The 26,151-nt window shown below is 41.1% G+C and overlaps 1 protein-coding gene across 1 annotated transcript in view; it reads left to right on the top strand.

The window, feature by feature from the left end:
• The window catches only part of HTRA3 (HtrA serine peptidase 3), an 81,076-nt gene that overhangs the window by 39,234 nt on the left and 15,691 nt on the right, over nt 1-26,151 (top strand). Inside the window, exon 6 of the mRNA XM_030192588.1 lies at nt 1,135-1,249. Coding sequence (XP_030048448.1) covers nt 1,135-1,249 — 115 coding nt within the window. The remainder of the gene's footprint in view (nt 1-1,134; nt 1,250-26,151) is intronic.

Genomic DNA, 26,151 nt, shown 5'->3' with positions numbered 1-26,151 from the left:
TAACCACCTAAGCTGAAATCAGTTATTCAGTGGGCGGTCCGGGGACGGGGTTGGCACTTAGCAGTGTTGATATCAGCCCTTAACTGGTTAAGTTTGTCAGCCAAATAGGACCGCAAAATCAGCCAAAGATGGGACTGTATTTAACTTAATCAGTTAAAGCTGAATATCTGCACTTAAAGGGGCATTTTTGATATGACATCTAAATCCGATTTTGGATGTTTTGCTGAAATGTCCAAAAATCAAGTGACATACATAGCGATTTTCAAACCAGAAAACTTCTTTTGTTTCAAAAATGACTATTTCCTAGACATTTTGTGCTCAGTGCATTTTACTTTTGTGAATATTTTTGGAATAAAGTCCAAGGTTAAAACGCACAAAAACAAGCCATTGGGATGTATGGGGGGGAGCATTCTTAGGGGCCCTTTTACTAAGACGCGTGTCTATGCGCTCCCAATGCACGCCAAAATGGAGTTATCGCATGGCTACCGCGTGGGCCCTTCCTGTAATTTCATTTTTGGCACGCCTGAAAAATATTTTTTATTTTCTGGCGCACGTCAGCTAAACGCACCAAAAGCCACTTGAAATTTTAGTTCCGAGCACACCTTTCCTGGCATAAGGTCTATCTCAGAACTAATGCAAAATTGCCATGCCTATGCTGCTGATCCTGAAGTATTGCAGAGTGGGTTTTTTAATTCACAGGTCAGTGCTGGCAAAGAGCATGTAAATACTTTGAATCTGGACAGACAGGCAGGTCAGAGCATTCTCCTGGCTAGCACCCTCTCAGACGCTCATTACTGAACATTATTAGGTCATCTGCTACTAAACAGTGCTTCATTCACAGGCCTGTCTGGCTCATTTGCTGAACTGTGCCGTTTATTTGATTAGTGGATTGAAGCCTGTTGCTGTTGGTAATTCATTACCAGTCTTAGCCTGCTGGAAGCAATCTATTAGGAAACCAAGGGAAGGGGAGAGGGAGAGAAATTTAGCTCAAACTGAGCTGCAAAGGGACTTAAAAGGCAACATATTTAGCAGTGAAATGGTTATTATGATTGGCATGCCACCTTATTGAACTTTTGTATCACACAGTTAAGGTTCAGAAATGTTTGTTAATGTTCGCCTGTCTGCTCTTTGTAGGATGGAGAGGTGATTGGAATAAACACTTTGAAAGTCGCAGCAGGAATCTCTTTTGCTATTCCTTCTGATCGGATTACGAGATTCCTTACAGAATCACATGACAAACAAAATAAAGGTAATGCTGGAGTCTGTTACCATTAACACAGAAAGTTGTGTATATTAGTCTGAATGCAGTGAGGGCTGGACTCAGGGTGGGGCTGTGTTTATGTATCCTGCACAAGAGATAAACGAGCTTTTGTGAATAGGGTGTGAAATTAGCTTTCACAGGGTTTATTTGCTCCTTCAGAACCTAATTTATTTGATTCTCTGGAGAGCATCTGATATAATTACATAATTATTGCCACACTGGGACAGACCAAAGACCCATCAAGCCCAGCATCCTGTTTCCAACAGTGGCCAATCCAGGTCACAAATACCTGGCAAGATCCCAAAAAAGCTCAATACATTTTATGCTGCATATCCCAGAAATAAACAGTGGATTTTCCCAAGTCAATTTAATAATGGTCTAATGACTTTTCCTTTAGGAAGCCGTCCAGACCCTTTTAAAAACCCTCTAAGCTAACCTCCTTTACCACATTCTCTGGCAACGAATTCCAGAGTTTAATTACATATTGATTGAAGAAATATTTTCTCTGATTCGTATTAAATTAGGACTATACTATGTGAAACCAAATTTTGCATAGACCTTCTAGGCAAGGAAAGGAACATCCAAGTGGGGATGTTCAAAATGTGCAAGGTGTTTTGTAAATGGTTCCCTGAGTGTGGTAGGGGTGTGCATTCATTTGAGACAACATGGGAAATGATGTTTCTCATTTATTTTGTTTCATTTATCTCCTGAAACAGCAGGACCCCTCCCCCCAAATTTTGGGGGTTTTCATTTGTTGCTAATAATGCACAATGTTCTGAAAGAGTGCACATTATTTGCAAAGTAGGACACTCTTTCCCAATAGTACACACATGCCCGTGCTATAGGAAAAGAGTATGCCCTCTTTGCAAACAGTGCAACAGTAGTGTACCAAACAAGCGCTTTAGGGTGGGCCTGAGATCAAAGTGTATGGGCCAAAAATGTCATGTCTGCTGCCACTGCCACAGCCCCCCACCCGGCCCAAAGCAAAACCCAAATTTAATTTTCACCTCCTCTCCCAGCACCCCACCGTCCCACCCAAAGTAAATGAAATACCTGTACTGGCGGGGATCCCCAAGCCCCTCCCGCTGAAGACCTCCTTCCTGCCAAATGAGCTTTTCTTGGGTGATTGCCAACACTGTCCCTGAACTGCTGTTGCTAGATGCTGGCCTCTGCCTCTGCTCAATTTCAAACTTACGTGAGCATGTGTACGGTGGAGAGGCCTGTGGCTGGCAGCAGCAGCTTTGGGACAGTGCTGGCAGCTGCCCAGCAAGTAAGCTCGTTTGGTGGGAAGGAGGTTTTTCAATGGTAGGGTTTAGAGATCCCTGCTAGCCACACTAAGGGAGATGAAATTTTGGGTTGGCCTGAGCCCAAACTGGGTTGACCCCTTACCACCCAGGCCTACTCGTATCTTCGCCACTGCAGTGCACCCTCGAAAAATAGTATGCACTCATTTGCAAGATTGTGCATTCTTGATGACATTGCTCCCATAATGGAAAAACAAACAAAACAACACCCTAAAGAACAAAATGAAAGTTCCCATATTCAACACAGGAAATGAAAAATTTGGGGCCACACATCCCTAGAATGTGAAGCCTTTTGTAAAATAGGTATAAAGTCATGGAAAATGTATGTGAACTGAGTGGCATTGCTACTACTACTTATCGTTTCTATAGTGCTACTAGACATACACAGTGCTGTAAATACACTGGATATGAAGAGATGTCCCTGCTCGACAGAGCGTACAATCTACTTAGGACAGACAAACCGGACAAATAAGGGATAAGGGAATGATAAAACATGTGTACTGAACAAGTGAGTAAGGGTTAGGAGTTAAAAGCAGCATCAAAAAGGTGGGCATTTAGCTTAGATTTGAAGACGGCCAGAGATGGACTGGCTCAGGAAGTCTATTCCAGGCATATGGTGCAGCAAGATAAAAGGAACGGAGTCTGGAGTTAGCAGTGGAGGAGAAGGGTGCAGATAAGAGAGATTTACCCAGTGAATGGAGTTCCCGGTGAGGAGTATAGGGAGAGATGAGAGTGGAGAGGTACTGAGGAGCTGCAGAGTAAATGCACTTGTAAGTCAGTAAGAGGAGTTTGAACTGTATGCGGAAACATATAGGGAGCCAATGAAGTGACTTGAGGAGAGGGCTACTATGAGCATAGTGACACTGGTGGAATATAAGTCGTGCAGCAGAATTTTGAACAGGTTGATGGGGAGAGAGATGGCTTAGTGGGAGACCTGTGAGAAGCAAGTTACATTAGTCTAAGTGAGAGGTGATAGGAGTGTGGATAAGGGTTCTGGTAGTGTGCTGAGAAGGAAAAGGATACATTTTGGTGATATTATAGAGAAAGAAACAACAGGTTTTAGCAGTCTGTTGAATATGTACAGAGAAGGAGAGAGAGAGGAGTTGAAGATGTCCCCAAGGCATCAGGAACAGTCACAGTGGAAAATGAAAGACTGAGGATATGACAGATAAAAGGGATGACAATATATTAAGAGATGAGGAAGGAACATGGAAGGGGTAGGGAAGGCATGTGAGGAGCACTTTGCAGTTAACACAGGTATCATTAATGTATGTTAACTACTAAAGTAGCAGGTAATGCAGAAGAGTTAATTACAGCTCTGAAATCACCATTTATATATGTATGCATTCTACACATATAAGTCCCGCTATTTCTACAAGTAGATGCTTCTAAAATGATCTTCTTAATGTGTGCTATACATGAATAGTGCATACTAACAGAATTCAGTGCAGCTTATTTGTAAAACAATCAAAACATTTAAATAAACAAATTTTCTTTTCCCACTAATTAATTTGGGAAATGCTGATGCTTCGTATGTCATTCCAAATAATTGCATATCCCATGGAAAAGTTGGCAACCACTGCTCCAATCTAAAGGGGCATTCCAGTGGTGCTAAAGTTCTGACTGACCATTAGATTTCACCTTAAGGACCCCATAGTCAGTTGGGATTTCAAGATCTCTACAATGAATGTGGAAATTTACCTAATGTATATTCATTGTGGACTTCACAAATTGATCCCAGGTACATAGCTCCCTTACCTTGGGTGCTGAGCCCCCCAAAGCCTCCCCCACCAAACCCACTACCTACAACTGTACATCACTACCATAGCCCTTAAAGGGTAACAGGGGGCACCTAGAAGTGGGTATAGTGGGTTTATGGTGGGTTTTGAAGGGCTCCCATTTACCACCACAAGTGTAACAGGTAAGGGGGGGGGGGGTGGGCCTGGGTCCGCCTGCCTGAAGTGCACTGCAGTACCCACTAAAAACTGCTCCAGGGACCTGCATAGCGCTGTGATGGAGCTGGGTATGACATTTGAGGCTGGCATAGAGGCTGGCAAAAAATGTATTTAAATTTGTTTTTGTGTGTGGGAGGGGGTTGGTGACCACTAGGGGAGTAACGGGAGGTGATCCCCGATTCCCTCCGGTGGTCATCTGGTCAGTTCGGGCACCTTTTCAAGGCTTGGTCGAGAACAAAAAAGGGCCAAGTAAAGTCAGCCAAATGCTCGTCAGAGCCGGCTTTCTTTTTTTCATTATCGGCCGTGGCCGGCCATCTCTTAACCACGCCCCTGTCCCACCTTTGGTACACTGCCGACATGCCCCCTTGAACTTTGGCCGGCCTCAAGTCACTTCATTGGCTCCCTATATGTTTCCGCATACAGTTCAAACTCCTCTTACTGACTTACAAGTGCATTTACTCTGCAGCTCCTCAGTACCTCTCCACTCTCATCTCTCCCTATACTCCTCACCGGGAACTCCGTTCACTGGGTAAATCTCTCTTATCTGCACCCTTCTCCTCCACTGCTAACTCCAGACTCCGTTCCTTTTATCTTGCTGCACCATATGCCTGGAATAGACTTCCTGAGCCGGTCCGTCAAACTCCTTCTCTGGCCGTCCTCAAATCTATTTATTTATTACATTTGTACCCCACGCTTTCCCGCTCATCAGAGGCTCAATGCGGCTCACAAAGGAACAAGAGAATACAATCTGTAGTATCAAAATCAACAAGGATGTATGTGATAGGACAATGAACAAGGAGTAAATGGGATAAAAGAGGTATGAGTGAAAGGATAGGGATAGGTAATGAGGTGGAGCGATAAAGGAGAAGTTGAGGAAGAGCATGGAGGGTAAGAAGGTTGGTAGGAGATAATATCTGAGTCATTGTTATTAATGACTAGATGAACCGGTAAGTAGATGGGTTGCTTATGTTTGCTTATGATAGGTCAAGTTGTTCGGGTAAACCTGCTTGAATAGATGGGTTTTCAATAGTTTCCTAAAGGGAAGATATTCACTAATTGACCTAATGTATCTGGGTAGAGCATTCTAGAGTTGGGATCCCAGGTAGGGGAAGTTAGATGCATGGTAGGTTTTGTATTTTAGTCCTTTGTAATTGGGAAGGTGCAGGTTAAGGTATGATCGTGAAGATGTAGACATGTTTCTGGTCGGAAGGTTTAATAGATTGACCATGTAACTTGGTGATACTCCATGGATCATTTTGTGGATTAGTGTGATGGCCTTAAAGTTGACTTGTTCTCTAATAGGGAGCCAATGAAGTTTCGTACGGAGGGGTGTTGCACTTTCAAATCTAGGCTTCCCACCTTTTTGATGCTGCTTTTAACTCCTAACCCTTACTCACTTGTTCAGTACCCTTATTTTATCATCCCCACCTCAGTAATTCCCTTATCTCTTATTTGTCCTGTTTGTCTGTCCTAATTAGATTGTAAGCTCTGTCGAGCAGGGACTGTCGCTTTATGTTCAAGTGTAAAGCGCTGCATACGTCTAGTAGCACTATAGAAATGATAAGTAGTAGTAGCTAATATGAATTTCTAAGTTTGGTGTTTAACATTTCATTTAAGCTCTGTGTTTTTGTTCATCAGGTTCTTTATGGTATTTTACCATCTTACATGATAGATCTCATTACGTTATCACCATGAAATGCCACCTCATCATCTAAAGAATAGCTCACATTACATTTCCTAAGTTGTAAAAACTTAACCTACCAAATTATCCATAATACTAATTTTTCTTACCAAAGTACCAAGCTCTGGAACTCATTACCCAACTATATCAGACACTCAAGTCATTTAGAAGTTTACTTAAAGTCCACTTTTTTAGATCTGCGTTCAGTTAATATGGAAAGAAAAAAAATTAATAGTTGTATTCTTGTGTTAATATTAATTGTCTTTTAATGCTTGTTCTTCTTAGGGGGTCTTTTACTTATGCACACTTGCGTTTTGAGCATGCGCTAAAAATAGGCGCGTGCTAAACCTAAAGACTCCCATAGGAATACACTGGCATCTTTAGCGTTTAGCACGTGCCTATTTTTAGCGCACGCTAAAAACGCCAGCACGCCTTAGTAAAAGACCCCCTGCATTTGTTACGTAAGCCGCATTGAACCTGAACTTTCTTAGGAAAATGCGGGGTAGAAATATCATAATAAATGCTTAGATTTTAAGCTCTTCAAAGCCAGGACATTCAACCTGAATACTTATCACCATTGTACAGTGGTTTGGCACTTTGAATATTGAGTCCTTCCCAAGAACCTAGGATACAGCGAGGTATCGACACGGGACACAGGTAGTTTCAAGCAGCACAGTCTTCTGTAGTTGACAGATGGTGATTTTGTCAATTCCAGTGTTTTCAGATGTTGCTCCAGCTCTTTTGATATTTCTTTAAAGGTTCTAATTACTGCAGGGATTCAACTTCAGCTTTTCACCAGAGCTGCTCAGCTTTAGTTTTCGAGTCTTGGTATTCCGTGATCTTCTCCAACTGTTCGTCTTCAACATGACTATCTCCTGATATTCAACAATCACCAGAAAGGTGATTCAGATCTGCACCAAGATGATGTGAAAGAAAGCGGACCCCAAATAAAGTCCTTCATAAGACAATTCTTTATTTAAAACAAGTACTTGATGTGGTCCACGTTTCGCCCACTAGGGGGGGGCCTCAGGGGTATGAACACAATGGGAGTGTTAAAATATAGCTGGGAGTTGGCCACGACTAGTTACATCAGACTCCCAGCAAAGCACTGTTAACCGAGCGTGAGCATAGCTGATTACAATATCTTCACCAACTGTGACAGTGCTTAGTAATACAGTACTGGCAACAACATAAATACTATAAATACTGCTGTGGACAAACTTTATTTAGACAGCATTTTAATTGTATGCTATCCAAATAAAGTTTGTCCAGAGCAGTGTTTATAGTGTTTATGTTTCTGCTAGCACTGTGCTACTGAGCATTGTCACAGTTGGTGTAGATGATTTAACACGCCCATTGTGTTCATACCCCTGAGGCAGCCCTGAGTGAGTGAAATGTGGACCACATCAACTACTTGCTTTTAATAAAAAAATTGACTTTGGAGGACTTTGTTTGGGATCTGCTTTCTTTCTCATCAACTTGGTGCAGATCTGAATTGTCTCTCTGGTGCTTGCTGAATATCAGGAGACAGTCATGTTGAAGACAAACAGTTGGAGAAGATCTCAAGATACCAAGACTTGAAAATTGAAACTGAGTAGCTCTGGTGGAAAGCTGCAGTTGTACTACGTTTGGGATCTGCTTTCTGTCTCCTGATATTGTTGTATCTATGATCCATACCTGCTTCAAAACAGTGGTATTTTGGGTATTTTATTATTATTATTATACATGGCACATAACACAAACAAAGATTTGTCTGGTACCATTGGAGAATTCAAGCTTCATCTAGAAGCTTTGGAATTATCCAGGTATTGTCATAAAATGTAGCTTGAACCTAGCAAAACTGATTTTTATATTTCTGCCGTTATCAAATCTGAAATTTTAAGGTTTTATAGAAATTTGTCCAGCCTTGGCAAAACACTGGCTAAGGCTGCCCAGCAATAGGGACAACCTAACATGGATTAGAGTTTTGCCATTTCTGTTATCAAGTCTTGATACTTTGTTAATTTTTCCAGTTCTTTGTTTTTAATTCTTGTGTCTCCTGGAACTGCAATGTTAATGAAAATCACTGCATTGTTTTTGATTACCATGAAATTGCATGTGTTTGTTGACTTCAAAGTCATGCTTGCTGCATAAGCTCCAGTAGATCATTGCAACTATTTATTTATCCACTCTTGTATCCCACCGTTATCCAAAGACAAATTTCAGTTCAAAGTGGCTTACAATTTTACATTTTGGTGGAGTTACAATAGTGTTGTGCAATGTGGAGAGGGCATCTATAGTTTGTGTGGTTATTCATAGAGTTTTTGAAGAGACAGATTTGAAGAGGAAAGGGTAGTGGTAGCTTTTGTGTTCAGTTGTAGAGTTTTGGTGATACTTATTCATATAGTTTTTGAAGAGGTAGATTTGAAAGGAAGGCGACAATATTTTTGTGATTAGCTGTCGAATTTATTGAAGACATTGCTTGTAGTCAGTTTGGGCAGTTTTACTACATACACTAAGCAAGTGACCAATGGTTTTACCTTTTTCATTAAATAGTCTACATTTGCTATTGAATAGGCCTTCTATAAGCATACATGTGGTTCCATCGAGTCTGGAGTTAAACAATATGACTGTGATTGAGTAAGGGAATCTCAAGGGCACCACATGACATGGCTCTAGACCATGGGACTGGAGCATCAGAAGAGGAAGGCAGTGAATTTAAATCTAGTCTTATCTGATCTTAAAACTGTAGTCTTTGATGAAGAATTCTGTTTTCGAGCCAAAATGTTATGGAACATAACTCAGTTGGAGTGGTGGAGTAGCCTAATGGTTAGTGCAGCAGGCTTTGATCCTGACAACCTAGGTTCAATTCCCACTACAGTTTCTTGTGACCTTGGTCAAGTTACTTAACTCTCCATTGTCCTAGGTACAAAAACTTAGATTGTGAGCCCTCTAGGGACAGAGAAAGTACCTGCATATAATGTGTACAGTGCTACATATGTCTAGTAGCACTATAGAAATGATTAGTAGTAATTCATTTCCTTTATAATTTATGTGTGCCTACATAAATTGTTAGGGTGTGATATTTTGTGGACTCACTGCCAGATTCAGAAATATCTCATCAACTTAAGCACAGTGGGTAGTGGAAGGATTGAAGTCGGAGGCTTTGAACTGAAACAGAAAATGACAGCAGTGGAGAACAAATCTAAACTCTGTTTACTGTAGTGCTAAAATGTTACTTTGCTGAATTGAATGATGGAAATTTTGAGAATGGTGTTATTTAGAATGGCTTTAAAAATAAATATTTACCCAGTGACACTTTCTAAATTAGAGTAACCTAAACAGACCCTTACCTCTGAGAAGATTTACTAACTCCTGCATGCTGTTGAAAAGTTGCCTGTTCAAAATAACATTTCAATCTTTTTTTTTTTTTCAAAGTTAAATAAATAATTGAAAAAATAGCATTCTTGCCAGAACACATTAAGGGGCCCTTTTACAAAAGTGCCCTAAAATGTGGTCTGTGCTAATTTTAGCGTGTGGGGTTCCCATGGGTTTAGTGCAACTGTAAAATGGCCACAACTTTTTTTTTCCATTAACAGCCACACACTAATTTCCCAATTAGCGAGGAAGCCCTTACCGTCACCTATTTTGGAGGCGGGCAAGGGCTCACATGCTAGCCCCGCTCTAATCGGCAGCAAGCGTCAATTTGCTTGCGCTAACTGATTAGTGCAGGGCACATCTACTCTCTGCCCCCAAACATGCCCCCATGGGATTGGTCTACGCTGATCCCAGAACTACAGCAGAATGCTTGAGCATGTCCTGTGGTAGTGCCTTTTAGCATGCGGTAAGCACGCATTAGTGCTTACTGCCGCTTAGTAAAAGGGCCCCTAACAGTTCTGTTTTCACAGGCATTTTTTCTATGCTGTGGCTGTGGAAATTTTATTAATTAATTTTTGGAAATTATGCTGCATTGATGCTCTTTGTACAAGTGCACTATTCAATTCTATTGTTTGTTTTTTCCTTTTTTTCTCAGCAGTCTAAATTATTTTTTTTAAGTACAGTTGTTATTTTTTTTTTTTACTTGCTGCTAGTGCACCACAGAACACCATGTTTAGTCTGTCTTGCACTGCTTTGCTGGTGACTAGTTGACAGAGAATAATCAGTCTCTATCAATGTCATCAAGTGTCTTGCACTGCCAGACATAAAGCAGATTATGATTGAATGACTGAGGGCCTGAGGCTCAGAGAGATATAACTGTCTGTCAATTACAGCTTCTGCTCCAGTAGTCCTTTACTAAGCCTAGCGTCTTCTCCTCCTCACCTACCCTTCTGCATACATGTGGACTAAAGAAGAGAGCATTTTCCTGTGGACAAAGATTGAAATGAGGGCTCCCTCTGGAACCTTTTAGGTGTCTTCCTTGCCTTCTAGAAAGAATGTGCTTCATGAGGAGCACTACCACCCTCAGATGACTCCAAATGCAGAGCAACAAGTTGCTGATTGAACCCATAGCACAGGACTACCGAAACCTGTCCTGGGGTCCACAGACCAGTGGGATTTTCCAGATATCCCTAATAAATTTAGGTTTTCAAGAAGGAATGGAGTGGAGGAGTGGCCTAGTGGTTAGGGTGGTGGACTTTGGTTCTGGGGAACTGAGGAGCTGAGTTCAATTCCCAGCACAGGCAGCTCCTTGTGACTCTGGGCAAGTCACTTAACCCTCCATTGCCCCATGTAAGCCGCATTGAGCCTGCCATGAGTGGGAAAGCGCAGCGTACAAATGTAACAAAAACAAAATATGCATTTAATACCACTGACTGGGCTAAATATTCAATTACTACTACTATTTAGCATTTATATAGTGCTACAAAGCGTGCGCTGCACAAACATAGAAGAAAGACAGTTCCTGCTCATTACATAAACTGAAATTAAAATGACATTGATGATATTCCTTCTTGAAAACCTCACCAGACACAAAAAAAGGAAACTAATGTCCTTCTACAAGCTACTGCTGTTGAACTTGTTGGGACCAGAAATGAGACAGAAGATTGATAAAATGAAACCAGTGAACTTACTACTACTACTTAACATTTCTACAGCGCTACTAGGGTTACACAGCACTGTACAGTTTAACAAAGAAGGACAGTCCCTGCTTATTGCCTGTATGCCATTTTGATATTCTGCTCCACAAAGAAAGTTGTGATACCTCTCTGACGTTGGATTTAAAAGTATCAAGGCAACATGACTAGGACAGTTGCAAGAGGAGTTACAAGATATATGCTGGAAATACACAACTGACGTTAATTGGTGTTAGAAGTTCAATAGCAGTAGCTTATAGAAGGACATTAGTTTCCTTTTTTGTGTCTGGTGAGGTTTTCAAGAAGGAATATCATCAATGTCATTTTAATTTCAGTTTTTGTAATTTTGTAATAACACAATTGGCATTGTATGTATGTTTTATTAGATATAGGAAATGTGCGTTAACAGAGTATTAGTCACATGATATGGTAATAAATATGCATGAGAAAGATCCCCTCCATTCTATGCAAATCTCTCTCATGCATATTCATTACCTTCACTTTCCCCAGTAACTTATCCTTTAATCTTTGGACCTTTCAACAAATCTTTATTTATTTGAAGAAATTTCTCACGTGGGCAAGAGATGCATATTCATTAGGGATATCCAGAAAATCTAACTGACCTGTAGACCCCTAGGACAAGTTTGAGTACCCCTGCCATAGCATATCATTTGTGCAATTGAGGGGTTCATACTGTACAGATTTAAGTCATTCCCATCAAAATGGGATCCTTGAATGTTATGTTATCTTGCACTGGAACCAACATGACCATAATCAGCAGGTCCTGCAAATGGGGTTTTGGCACCACTCAGAGCCTGTATGCAGCTGTGGTCACATCCAAATGCAAGTCAAGTAATGTTTTTCAAAGATTGACTTTCACTAAAACAAGACTGTCAAATTCCAGAATAAGCAAACAGCTGAAAGGAGAATACAAGTCATATTCCAAATGATTTTTAACTGCAGAAGAACAAATTGTTGTTTTATTATATATTTGGAGTTTAGATTACAAAATACAAATTGTAGCCTTGCGTTACAAAAACTGCATTGCCAGTAATATACTGCAATTAATAGTATGGTCTCTACATTGACTCTTTTTTCTCAGTAATGCCTTTTGTGATGTTGCACTATTTGGGGATCATTTTATGAAACACTAATTTTTGTGGTTTACCTGGATAAATATTTTTGGCCTTTACATAGAACCAGGTGATTTACAATAAGTTTTTAAACCATAGAGCTTAAAATTTAAGTGGGTTCACAGATAGGTGGTGGAATGGGTGAGAAGGCACACCAGAAGACATAGTGGAAGACTGGTTGTCAGGGGCCATTACCCAAAATTTAGCAGGGAGTAGTAGTTAGTGGGCAGGTTGGGATTCACTCAGGTAGGTGGTAGGACAGTCTCTGTAATTGTCACCTTTTTGTGCCTTCTGCCCTCCTCCAACTTGTCCCATCACCAAACCAAGTGTGTATATGTGCCCTCCACACCTGTGCTCCTGTCACTGTGCCCCCCCCCCCCCACGCTTCTTCCATGGTCTGTCATTGTCTACCCACCTGTCTTTGTGGCTATCTGGCATATTGGTCTCTGATGTAACCAGTGCACTACACTCCGCCTTGGGTTCTGGGCTCCTCGTTCACTCTCTCTCTCCCCAGTGACTCTGGGAGGGGTTTCTCACCAGGTTAGTAATCCCCAATAAAGTAGGGGATTACATTTATGTATATGCTCTGCAATTTTGTTCTTTATAATAGTCTCTAACATTTTACCCGGCACCGATGTCAGGCTCACTGGCCTATAATTTCCCAGATCACCTCTAGAACCATGCTGATGAGTTCTTTCCTGTAAATACGGAGTTCTTTTCCTCTATGTGTTTTAATTTTTAACTTCACTATAATAAACTTGGGTTCAAAATAATTTATCTTTTTTTATATATGCACTTTAAAATGCTATAAATATTATAAAGTGTTTTAAATGTGCTCAGACCATACCGTTTACATCCATTTTATCCCCAAGAGGAATATGTGGTGGTGTCACAATGGAACCATCATTGCACATACGATGTTCCGCCTCCTAATATTTGTGTATGTACATACAGCTGAGCCTAAGTAGATCTTCACCAGTGTATGCATATATCTATAATAAATATGTATAGGTCATAAACTACTCACATTAAATACTGTTAGGCTTGAGCTCAAACCTCCGCCCATACATTATGGTGCATTCCATATTACCATCCGATACATAGATAATAGAACATACAATACAACATTTGTTTGAACCTAAAGGAGGTATATGTTAATTCATGACACACTGATCTCACTTCCCCCACATATCTTACATAAACCAACCCACAATGCGATATACACATATATTCACACAGTTATTTCACTTCCCTTGGGGTATATTGTGCTTGTGCTTCATTAAAATCACATGTCATTCATCCATTCCAATCTTGCCATCACAATACACAAATATTAGGAGGCGGAACATCATGTGTGCAATGATGATTCCATTGTGACACCACCACATATTCCTCTTGGGGATATAATGGGTGTAAACGGTGTGGTCTGAGCACATTTAAAACACTTTATAATATTTATAGCATTTTAATGTGCATATATAAAAAAAGATAAATTATTTTGAACCCAAGTTTATTATAGTGAGTTTATGATTTAACTTGGTTTGTTGGATTTGTTCTTCCTGATTTTTTGTAATTTGTTAATTTTTAACTTGTCAACCGCTTTGACTTGCTTGCAATATGTAGCAGTATAAAAGTAATAAACGATAAACCCTTTTTAAATATAGGTGTTACATTGGCCACCCTCCGATCATCTGGTTCCATGCTTGATTTTTAAGATAAATTACATATTACTAGCAATAGTGTCTCAAGTCCATGTCTCAATTCTATCAGTACTCTGGGATGTATATCCATTCTCCATCTCCCACAGCCTAGGTGATGAGGAAGATGCAATAAATTCCCATTGTCTAATAAAAGTGTCTGAGGTTCTTCTATACACAGACACACAAAAATATACAAATTAAAAATGTAGAATTTTTCAGAATGTTCACAATATCTGTGCAGAATTTTATTTTATTTTTGCATAGAATTTCCCCTGCTTTTAGTTCATTGGTTAACTGGGCCTTTTAAACAACCTATAAATATGGAACACAGTGGCCCAGTTCTGCTTGAATTATGGTGGCAATGTATGAACAAATCTGATTTCAATCTACAGCCGTCATTTGCCTCCAAAACACGAGCTATGAGGACTTTCACTAATTACCCAGGAGAACTGCTGGCATTAATGCCTATGCTATTAAGGAATATGGAGCATGGTGATAGTGGGAAAGTTATAGCTCTGTGAGGACGGACATGTTAAGTTAAAGAATTGATTGTAGAATTATATGTCCAGATTACATTATTATAAAAACCAGGGAATGTTAACTTTGTATTCAAATCTATGAAATACCAGCACTGCTCTCTCCTGAGGCAAAACACAAATCCAAGAAAAACAAAAACTGAGTCATTCACCCAGAAAGTCAGACAGACATTCCTAGACTTGTCAGTTAATTCACAATCTACAAAGCAGTTTGAATGAGAAGTGAAAACAATGTAGACTTTTTGGGACGCAGTTAAGCTTGAAGATAAGGGAAAATAATTTCCTAGGATGAATTTACATAGAATTGATTAATCTCTTTTTCCACGCCAATAAACAGGAATATTTTAGTGGCTTCTTTTTCTTCAGATAAACCTTTATCGGATATTTTGCTCAAAATTGTATGGGCTTCTTTGCTCATTATTATGGACTTTGGATGGAAATATTCACAGCATGGTTGAATTTTATTTTTTTAGGATATGAAATCCACATTAATGTTGAAGAATTTGCCGAGGTAAGAGAGTAGTAAAATAAGAACTGACATTCGATAACTATTAAACTCATTTTTGTTTTTTATGGAGTTATATAGCAGTTTTAGCCAAACAAGGTCAGAGCCAGGTATTTTGAATCCAGAGGCATGAGGAGACAAGCTGACTCGCCCCAGATCATAATGAGAATTGGTGAAAGAAGAGAGTTTTGAACTCATGCCAAGCACAGCTACTAAATTAATGGAGTAGTGAGAACTGATTTTTTAGAGGGTCCAAGGTTAAAATGGAGGGGCACAAGATGTCAAATTCAAAATCGAAAGCATCCTTTCCTCATCTTACACCCCTCCCACACATACTTCAGCATTTGCTTCCTGCCTTTTCCTTTTTCTCCTTGTCTGCCCTCTCCCTCCATCCAGAGAATTTACTCCAGCCTTTCCTTCTTTCCCTAGTCACTGCCAGCATTTCTCACTCACTTCCAACATCGCTTACTGCCACTCTGACTTCCTGATGTTTGAATGACACGGCATGCGTGTTGAAGCCTTGGAGGTGTCATACCATCCAAGATCACGAATGAGATCATGAATGAGGCATGCTGCCTATGAGGGTTTAATGTGTATGCAATGCCAGCCGAATATCAGGGAAGGTAGAAAGGAGCTCCTGCATCTTTTTTGCTGATGGAGATTTGGCATCCCCACCAGCCAAAGAAACCTGTGCTGACTTGTCACTGGGCTGGGGAAATTGGAAAGCCCTGAGATGAAAATGTAGGGTCCTAAGCCTCTATAACTAGATCATGCCTTCTCCCAATAGCATGCAGCATAGTTTTGACTTTGGATATCTGTTTCATTGTGATTGTCCACTGTTGGAAGCAGAAAATCGAGCTAGATGGACCATTGGTCTGACCCAGTATGGCTATTCTTATGTTCTTAAGTCATGGAATAAAGTCATTCTACAAAGTCTAAGTAACAAGCCCCCTGAAAATAAAATTTGGGACATTTTTGTGATAAAACCAGGGCTTTTTTTGAGGGGGTACTTGGGGGTACTCAGTACTGGCACCTTTTCCATTGTCTGCTAAAATTGACCCATGGACCCCAAGTTTTAATGAAAGAGCTCAGGCTCTACACACCAAGTCTGCCTTGTCATAGATTCTGTGACTGGTTGCAGGGGGCGTGGCTACTGTGGGGTGGGTCACCCAGAGATCACCCCACCCCTGAAGGGTGGCCTAGCATTTGAGTACCGGCACCTTTTTTGCTAGAAAAAACGCACTGGATAAAACATTCAGATTTCTATATTTTTTAAAACTAGAATTAGCACCTACTGACTTGAATCAATTGCAGAGCTTTTTTCTGTCTCTTTCCCAAGTTTGCATTTGTTTTAGTAACATGCACATTTCGCGTAACATAGCAGGTTATCACTAGACGTGAATTCTATCAAAGTGAATTTACTTTGTACTCAAAAACTGTTTGGGTATTACATTCACAATCCTTACTGTGACAAGAATATAGAATATAGCACTGTTTTGATTCTATAATTTACCAAAACATAAGAGGAAAATGTTTCAGAAGCTTCATTGCTTAACGGCTTTATATGCACATAGAACTTTAGTCAAAGTGTTAAGCCACCTCGTCACTAGTCAGAAAAACCTCTTTTTTTTATTTATATTTTATATTTTTGGATGCTCTCTTTAAAAGTCAAAAACCAAATTCAAATACTGGAAAAATGGCAGCATAACTCATTTGCTTTCAGCTTCTGTTTCACAACCTGCTTCTTTGGGAGCCATTAGATTTTGGGTATTACATTTACATACTTTAGGGAAAGGGGATGGGGACTTGATATATTGCCTTTCTTTGGTTATAATCACAGTGGTTTATATATTATGTACAGGTACTTATTTTGTGCATGGTTCAGTGGATGGTTAAGTGACTTACGTGGAGGGGCATAATCGAACGCGAACGCCCATCTCCATGTGCGTCTATGTCCGAGAATGGGTACGTGAAGGGGTGGGACAGACCGTATTTTAGAAAAAAATGGGCGTCCATCTTCCGTTTTGAAAATGCGGTTTGTACGGACCAAAATGCCATGGATTTCGTCGTTTCCGAGCTGGGCGTTTGTTTGTTTTAGCGATAATGGAAACTAAAAATGCCCAGCTCAAAAACATCCCAATCCAAGCCATTTGGTCGTGGGAAGGGCCAGGATTTGTAGTACACTCGCCCCCCTGACATGCCAGGACACCAACTGGACACCCTAGAGGTCAGTGCGGTGGACTTCAGACAATGCTCCCACATGCATAGCTCCCTTACCACGGGTGCTAAGCCACCAACCCCCCTCCCCCAAAACCCACTACCCACAAATGTACAACACTATCATAGCTCTTAGGGGTGAAGGGGGCACCTACATGTGGGTACAGTGGGTTTTGGAGGCCTCCCATTTACCAGCACAAGTGTTACAGCTAGGGAGAATGGGCCTGGGTCCGCCTGCCTAAAGTGCACTGCGGCACCCACTAAAAGTGCTCCAGGGACCTGCATACACTCAGGCCTCTAGGACTTGTTGCTGCTGTATAACCTTGGCACACCAGTTGACACCTGAAGACTAATGTCTCCGAAAACGTCCTTTATTGGAATAAGCACGTTTACTCACGGTTAACTGCAGATCAGAGGTTGTGCCTCACTGGCAAAGAGTCTCCCTGGTACTGAGATTAGCAGTAGGTCAGAGCTGGCAGAATGCTGTACAATGCCCTCTTTCAGCAACATTCAAGGGAAGAACTAAGTTCTGTAATGTTGCTAACACGTGAAAGGGATCTAAAACTGGCTTACAAAAATGGCCACTTCCTCATGGACTACCGGAAACAAAACAGGGCACACTCTGACCCAGTAAGCAGAGGGAAAAGCACCATGGGAGTAGAGCCTACCAACTACCAACATCGTGAGCATGTAACACAAGCTAGTGGAATCACGGAGCCCAATACCCTACACCCACCACAATGCATTGCTGATGTGACTCTGCAGTGCGCATAACAGAAAAGGTGTCACACTCACCCGAAAGCCACATCAGAACCAGGGAAAGGCTGTCAGAGGATAGAACAAATTCTGCTGTCATGGAGGTGGGTACGGCATTTGAGGCTGGCATAGAGGCTAGAAAAAAAAGTTTGTAAAGTGGGGTTTTTTTGGTGGGAGGGGGTTAGTGACCACTGGGGGAGTCAGGGGAGGTCATCCCCGATTCCCTCCAGTGGTCATCTGGTCAGTTGGAGCACTTTTTTGGGACTTGGACCTGAAAAAAAAGGGTCCAAATAAAGCGGACCAAATTCTTATCAAAAACGCCTTTCTTGTTTCGATTATCAGCTAAAGAAGCCCATCTCTCCTTGGCCAATAACCACGCCCCAGTCCCGCCTTCACCACACCTCCAACACGCCCCCGTCAACTTTGTTTGTTCCTGCGATGGAGTGCAGTTGAAGACGACCAAAATCGGCTTTTGATTATACCGATTTGTTCGCCCACGGGAGAAAGATGCCCATCTCCCGATTTGGGTCGCAATATGGGCGTCTTTCTTTCGAAAATAAGCTGGATAGTAACATAGTAAGTGACGGTAAAGAAAGACCTGAATGGTCCATCCAGTCTGCCCATCAGATTTAAATCAACAATGAATGTGATATTATATTCTTGATCATGGTCTTTCTTTGGTGTTTCTGGGACATAGAAGTCCGCCCAGCCCTGTCCTTATGTTCCAACTACTGGAGTTGCCGTCAAAGCCCACTCCAGACTATCCAAATCTGTGTTGTCATTTGCGGGACAAAGACTGTAAAAGTCTGCCCGGCTTCGATGCAAACTCCAAATTACTGGAGTTTCCGTTGAAGCTCTTTCCAACCCGTCCTAAACCAGATTGCTATATGTGGGACTCAGACCGTACAAGCCAGTCCAACACCGGCCTTAGTTGATGCAGCCAGAGTCACCATCTAAGCACCACTTGACATGCAAACACATATGCAACCCTTTAAGTTTTATTATATCATTAATTTTCTAATTAGAGATCCTCTGTGTTTATTTGAAGTCTGCCTTTTTTAATTCTGCCACAGTTTTTTTTCCCCACCACCTCCCTTGGGAGGGCATTCCAGGTATTAACCGCCCTCTCCGTGAGCTGAATGGGAGTAGGAGAGAGCTGACCAAGGCAGTAAGATTGAGAACAGGAGGCGGCAATGATAGCTGAAGCAGGGAGCGGGAGGGAAATGCTAAGGCTGCCATGGGGCCCTTGGGAGCACAAGGCCCTGTGCGACCACCCCTGTTGCCCCTGCTTAAGACTGGCCCTGATATCTGAGGTCTGTGAATGGGGTGGGCAGCATGGCATGGATAGTGCATAGGAATGTCAAAAACAAATCAGTGCAGGCTTAATCTATTGGTTGATCTTAGGCTAAAAGAGCATTAAGCCCTTCAGGATAATATAAATATATTTTAATATTCCCACAAATGGGATCCCACATAGTTTTGACTACAGGGGAACACTTGCGAAAGAGGAAGCAGCAAGTAAAAGCACTGCTGCCCAACACCTCCTGCCAATTGAAGGACAATACATTCAAGATAGGAGATAACAGACATATCTCTGAGGGCAGTGGTAGCTCTGGTCCTCTCCCCCTACCCCAACCACACACTCTTTTTTTCATCCAGTAGTTGACTTTCCAGAACAAAAATCTGCCTTGGCAGTCATTGAATTAGCACTTCTGGGAGGGCCCCTTGTAACCATTTGGGTCCTAGGCATGCACCTAGTTTGCCTATGCCTCGATCTTACCATGCCTATACTGTGTATCCAAAGGAAAAGGCCACATTCTGGATTCCATTTTGTGGTAGTATATGTGTGCTGCAACAGCCATCATTTTTTATGCATTCTTAAGTTTTTTTCTGATACAATTTTAAACAGTCTTAAAGGCAATAAAGAAAAGTTGTTTGGTGCTTTAAACTAGGTATATAATTATAAGTTGCAATACATTTTCATTGAAAACAGTTGCTAATGGCATTTTTTGGGAGCATTGTTGATGTTATTGTATAATATTACTGGAATTGTTTTTAGGGGAAAATGTTAACTGCTTTGAATATAAAATAATTGGAGCATTGATGTCATAGCCATGAAAATCTGAGATTTAAGAATGATCTTTTTCTCTGTTTGGGGTTATGTGCTAGCGAAGGCATCTTTTCCTGTTAAATCAGCAATAGTGCTTTTGCCAAATTGAATCCAGATTGCTTGTTTTTCTAAGAAATAAACCTCAGTGCTGAACACTAGAGACATTTGCAGATAATGTCTAGTTGTCCAATCACATCCTGACCATGAATGTAGCCAACATCTGTGAAAGACTTATTCAGTATTTTAAACACAAGATTACAAGTTAAAATTATCCTTTGGATGCATAAATTGGGAGCAGGATTTAGCTCATACCTTGCTCACAAATTCAAGGTAACTTTAATCAGGTGCATTAGGTATTTTTTCTGTCTCGAGGGGGCCAATGGGGAAAGCTTGTGACAGAGCCATTATCTGGTGGTTTAACGTACAACTTCTAACACAAGCTGAACACACAATTTTTGCTCTTTAGTGCGGTAAATTAATGGCATGCCAATTACCACTGTTTAAAAAAGTGTGTGCTGTCAGAATTAACAGCCACACTGCAGCAATAGAAGGGGCGTAGCTACATAGGGCCTTAGGGACCCAAGCCCCCTCATTCCTGGCTCAGGCCCCCCCATAGCTGGCTCAGGTATGAGACATCATGCACACACTCCTCCCCCCATGGTCCAGTATCTCTCTCCCTTCCCTTCTTTCATGGTCTGGCATCTCTTTCCTTTCTGTTCCCGCCCCTGACACTGCAAACCTCCAACTATAGCAGCGCACTGCAGCGTTGGAAATAAAAGCAGCCTTGCCTCCTGCCAGCCCCGGAAGCTTTCCCTCTGCCGTACCCTGCCCACATAGGAAAAGGAAGTTGCGCAGAGGGAAAGTTTCCGGGGCTAGCAGGAGGGGAGGCTGCTTTGAAAGCCAACACTGTGCTGGCAAAAGTTGGAGGATTGCAACATCGGGGGTAAGTTATAACTTGGTTGACAATTTTTGTTAATATATTGCTTAGGGAAGGTTTGTTTCCCTCTTTGTTAGGAAAAATAATTTTAACACCAATTCCAAAATCGAAGGGAGCAGATCTAATAGGTCACTCTAATTTTCGTCCTATAGCAAGTATACCATGGATGGCCAAACTTATTGAATCTTTGGTAGCAACTCAAACAATGTCTTTTCTACATAAATTTCAGTGTTTGCATGATACACAATATGGTTTCAGATCCTTCTTAATACAGAGGCTTAGTTGGTTATTTTAGTGTTGAAAGTAGAGGAGTGTGGTAGCCGTGTTAGTCCACTCTTAAGCTTATCAATAGAAATCAAACAAAATAAAACATGGAAAAGAAAATAAGATGATACCTTTTTTATTGGACATAACTTAATACATTTCTTGATTAGCTTTCGAAGGTTGCCCTTCTTCCTCAGATCGGAAATAAGCAAATGTGCTAGCTGACAGTGTATATAAGTGAAAACATTCAAGCATTACTATGACAGTCTGACAGGGTGGGAGGAGGGGAGTGGGTAGGAAGTATGCATGGGGACATCAAAGCATATCATTGATATTCTAACAGGGTGGGTGTGGATAGGTGAGGGGAGGGTGATCAACAGAGACATACAGCTTTATGGGTTATAATGGGCTAGGAACCCCAGATCCTTGTTAAGTCCTTTCTGTTGGGTGTTAAAATATTCAATCATTCTGACTTCAAAGGTCTTACGTTCTTGTATGGTTTTAAAGTTACCTTTGAGGATTCTCACTGTGAAATCACTGGTACAGTGTCCTGGTCCTGCAAAATGTTGACCAACAGGCGTGGGAACCCTGCTGGCACCAGTATTGTTCATATGATGTCTATGTAAATTGAATCTTGTCTTAAGCATCTGGCCTGTTTCTCCAATATAGCATCCTTCATTACATTTTTTACACTGAATGATATATACCACATTGGAAGATGAGCAAGTGAAAGATCCCTTTATGTTGAATATCTTTCCTTTGTGGATGACTTTGGGGTCCTGTGAAATATTTTGGCATAGTTTGCAACTGGATAAATTACAGGGAAGTGTGCCCTTCTGTTCCTTTTCAGTCTGTGAAGGAAGTTTACTTCTGATTAGCTTGTGTTTTAAATTGGGTGGCTGTCGGAAGGCCAGTACTGGTGGGGATGGGAATATCTCTTTCAGTAATTCATCCTCCTGGAGTATAGGTTGTAGATCTCTTATGATTTTCCTCAGTTTTTCCAGCTCTGGATTGTATGTCACTACAAGCGGGATTCTGTCTGTGGATTTTTTCTTTTTGTACTGTAGCAGATTCTCCCTGGGTGTTTTGAGGGAGGAGGCAATATTCTTGGAGATTATTTTGGGGTTGTAGCCCTTCTGTTTGAAGGATTCAGTCAGGGTTTTAAGGTGTCTGTCTCTGTCCCCTGGGTCAGAGCAGATACGGTGGTATCTTGTGGCTTGGCTGTAAATGATGGATCTTTTTGTATGTGAAGGATGGAAGCTGGAGTTGTGGAGGTAGCTACATCTGTCTGTGGGTTTCTTGTATATAGATGTTTCTATACAGCCATCACTGATTGAGACCGTGGTGTCCAAAAAATTGACTTTTTCTGGGGAGTAGTCAATTTTGAATCTGATTGTAGGATGGTATGTATTGAATGCAGAATAAAATTGTTTCAGAGTTTCTTCACCCTCCGTCCAAATCATAAAAATGTCATCGATGTACCGGTAGTATTTTAGAGGTTTGGTCTGGTGTGTATGCAGAAATGTCTCTTCCACCTCAGCCATAAAAAGGTTGGCATATTGGGGTGCTGTCCTGGTGCCCATCGCAGTGCCCATTATTTGCAGATAGATATCATTGTTAAAGTGGAAGTAGTTGTGAGTTAGGATGAATTTGATTAATTTTGTAATAGTTTCTGGTGAGTATTGATGGTCCAGTGTGGATTTTTTTTAGGAGTCTTCCACATGCAGCTATGCCATCCGCATGTGGAATGTTGCTGTATAGTGATTCTACATCCATCGTGACCAGAAGGGTGTTAGGTGGTAGTTGCTTGATATTTTTCAATTTATTCAGAAAGTCTGTGGTGTCTTGTATGAAGCTGTTAGTTTTGTGTACGAGAGGTTTCAGAATTCCCTCTATGAATCCAGATATTTCTTCCGTGAGTGTGCCAATACCTGATATCAGACTGTCATAGTAATGCTTGAATGTTTTCACTTATATACACTGTCAGCTAGCACATTTGCTTATTTCCGATCTGAGGAAGAAGGGCAACCTTCGAAAGCTAATCAAGAAATGTATTAAGTTATGTCCAATAAAAAAGGTATCATCTTATTTTCTTTTCCATGTTTTATTTTGTTTGATTTCTATTGATAACCTTAAGTGTTGAAAGTGAAACTGTTATTAAGTCAAAAAATACCATATCAAATTGGAGTAAAACTGGTATCTGGTGCATTCGATACAATGAACCATGCCACATTGTTGAGTAGGTTAGGTGATCTTGGAGTTTCTGGGGCAGTATTTAATAGGTTTCAGGGTTTTTTTGAAAAATAGAAGGTATAGAGTAAAAAAGAGTAATACCTTTTCTAGTAGTTGGTCACCTAAATATGGAGCTCCACAGGGCTCACCTTTATCCCCAGTTTTGTTTAATATTTTTATGAGTTAATTGGGATTTTATATGAATTCTTCTTTATATTATATTTCTTCCTATGCAGATGATATTTTCATATTAGTGTCTATCATTTCTAGATTTGAAGAAGGTTATAAGTTGATACAGAATTGTATAAATAAAACATGAAATTGGGCATCTGAGAATTATTTAAAGCTCAATATAGATAAAACAAAATTACTTTATTTTTGTGAGACGTTGTTGGATATGCTGAAAACTATTATTATAGATTCAGGAGAGAATCTTAAGTTTGAAACATCTTCAAGGGTATTAGGTGTAATACTTGATGCACAGTTGAATATGACAAACCAGATAAATTCTTTAGGTAAAAGAATATTCTTTAAATTACGTCAGTTGAGGGCAGTGAGTTCTTTCTTTTTTCTGGAACAGTTTTGTGTGTTAGTTCAAATGATAATTGTCTCACAAATTGATTATTACAGTGCTCTGTATGCTGGTATATATCAACAATTATTGAATAGATTACAATTATTGCAGAACACTGCAGTTAGATTGATATTTGGATGTAAGAAATATGATCACGTGTCACCTATTTTAAGAGAATTTCATTGGTTGCCAGCAGGGGCTTAGCCAGACTTCGGTGGGAGGGGGATCCAGAGCCCGAGGTGAGGGGGGGCACATTTTAGCCCCCCCCCCTGACATTTTTGACTGCCCTGGCGCCAACCCTTTCAAATCCCCCTTCCCGTTGCCGTTGGGTACCTTTGCTGGCAGGGGTCCCCAACCCCCGCCAGCAAAGATACCCGACAGCGATGGGGGGAAAGTTTGGCGGCGGGAGGGGGGAGGTCAGAGGTGTTGGTGGTGGGGGGGGGGCCAGGGCCAAATCTACGGGGCCCATGCCCCATGGCCCCACATAGCTATGCCCCTGGTTGCCAGTGAAAGCATGGGTGGTTTTAAGATGGCTTGTTTAGTCTAAGATTTTCACAGGTAGCTGCCGACTTTCTCATAGTCAGTTATTAACTTACTCTTCTGGTAGAATGACAGTTCATTCTACCTCTTTTCTAAGACATGTTTTTCCTTCTGTTAAAAATGTTTGATATAAAAGTATACACAATAGTTCCTTTGCCTATCAATCATGTAAGATTTGGAATACTATTCCTGTTTTCATCGAAATAATTCCAATTTATTTAAAGTTTAGGAAGGCTTTGAAGTACTATTTGTTTGATAGGTATTAAGAAACTTTTTTTTTTTTATAATAATTTTTATTGACAAGAGGAATAAACACAGCCTGCAACCATATAATCATAAACCAACAGTAGCACACCAAGAAACATTTTGAGGGGATAGTGAGTATTTGCAACTGGTAGGTAGGAGTAGGGGTATGTTGATGAGTTCGGGAAATGAGTGAGGGAGTGAAATGAGGAGTAAGAGAAAGGGGACGAAGTGTGGGGAAAGATTAAGATATAGTGTGAATGACCTCTCCAGAGGGTGATAGACATTGAAAAGGGATGGGGTACTGGAAAGGGATGTGAGAGGAAGGGGGTAGGTCTCTGCATGGGTTGAGTGAGGGCAGAAATGGGGTTAAAAAGATGGTGAATGAGAGGCAATAGGAAATGGAGTAGAAGGAAGAGAAGAATGGTGTGGAGGCAAGAGATGGAAAGCAAGACAGGGATTGAGTTGGGGCTGAGAGGGTAAGTACAGTGGATAGAGATGGAGGACTAGGGAGTGGGTGAAAGATGAGGGGTGGATAGGAGACTGGGGAAGGGGAGAGACAGGAGGGACCAATAGGAGCGCTGAAGAGGGAAAGAGGAAAAGCCAGTGGGTAGATGAGATGTGAAAAGGAAGAGACAAAGGACTAGAGGGTGAGAAAAAGGAGAATGAGGGTAAAATCAAATGGGCAGATAAACCTAGAGAAGAGAAAAATGGACTCTTCCCCCCTAAAGATCAGTGCCAGACAGATACAGAGAAGGAAAGGAAGAAGACAAGAGGAGAGAGAAGAACTGGAAAGGCAAACCTGGAAAAGAATTTAGGAGAAGGGAATGTGGAAAAGAGACTGTGACCAACCCATTTAGAAAAATAAAATGCACAAGCAGCAAAAGGGGAGATGATGGACATGGTGGGAGTGGTGACAGAAGGGAGATGCTGGATCAGGATAGGTGGAAGAGAGAGAAAGTACTGGAATGGGACGGGGAAGATGCTGGCATAGAGGAAGGGGAAAGAGAGGAGATGCTAGATCAGGGAAGAAAAAGGATATGTGAGGTTTCTGGATGTGGGGGTAGGGGGAGGGATTGTAGGGTGAAGGAAAATACTGAACATGGCTGAGAAGGAAGACAGAGGGGAAAATGCTGGACATGGATGGAGTAA

Source organism: Microcaecilia unicolor, chromosome 2 (assembly GCF_901765095.1).
Source record: "Microcaecilia unicolor chromosome 2, aMicUni1.1, whole genome shotgun sequence".
Classification (NCBI taxonomy): Eukaryota; Metazoa; Chordata; class Amphibia; order Gymnophiona; family Siphonopidae; genus Microcaecilia; species Microcaecilia unicolor.
This window is presented reverse-complemented; position numbering and strand designations above follow the sequence as displayed.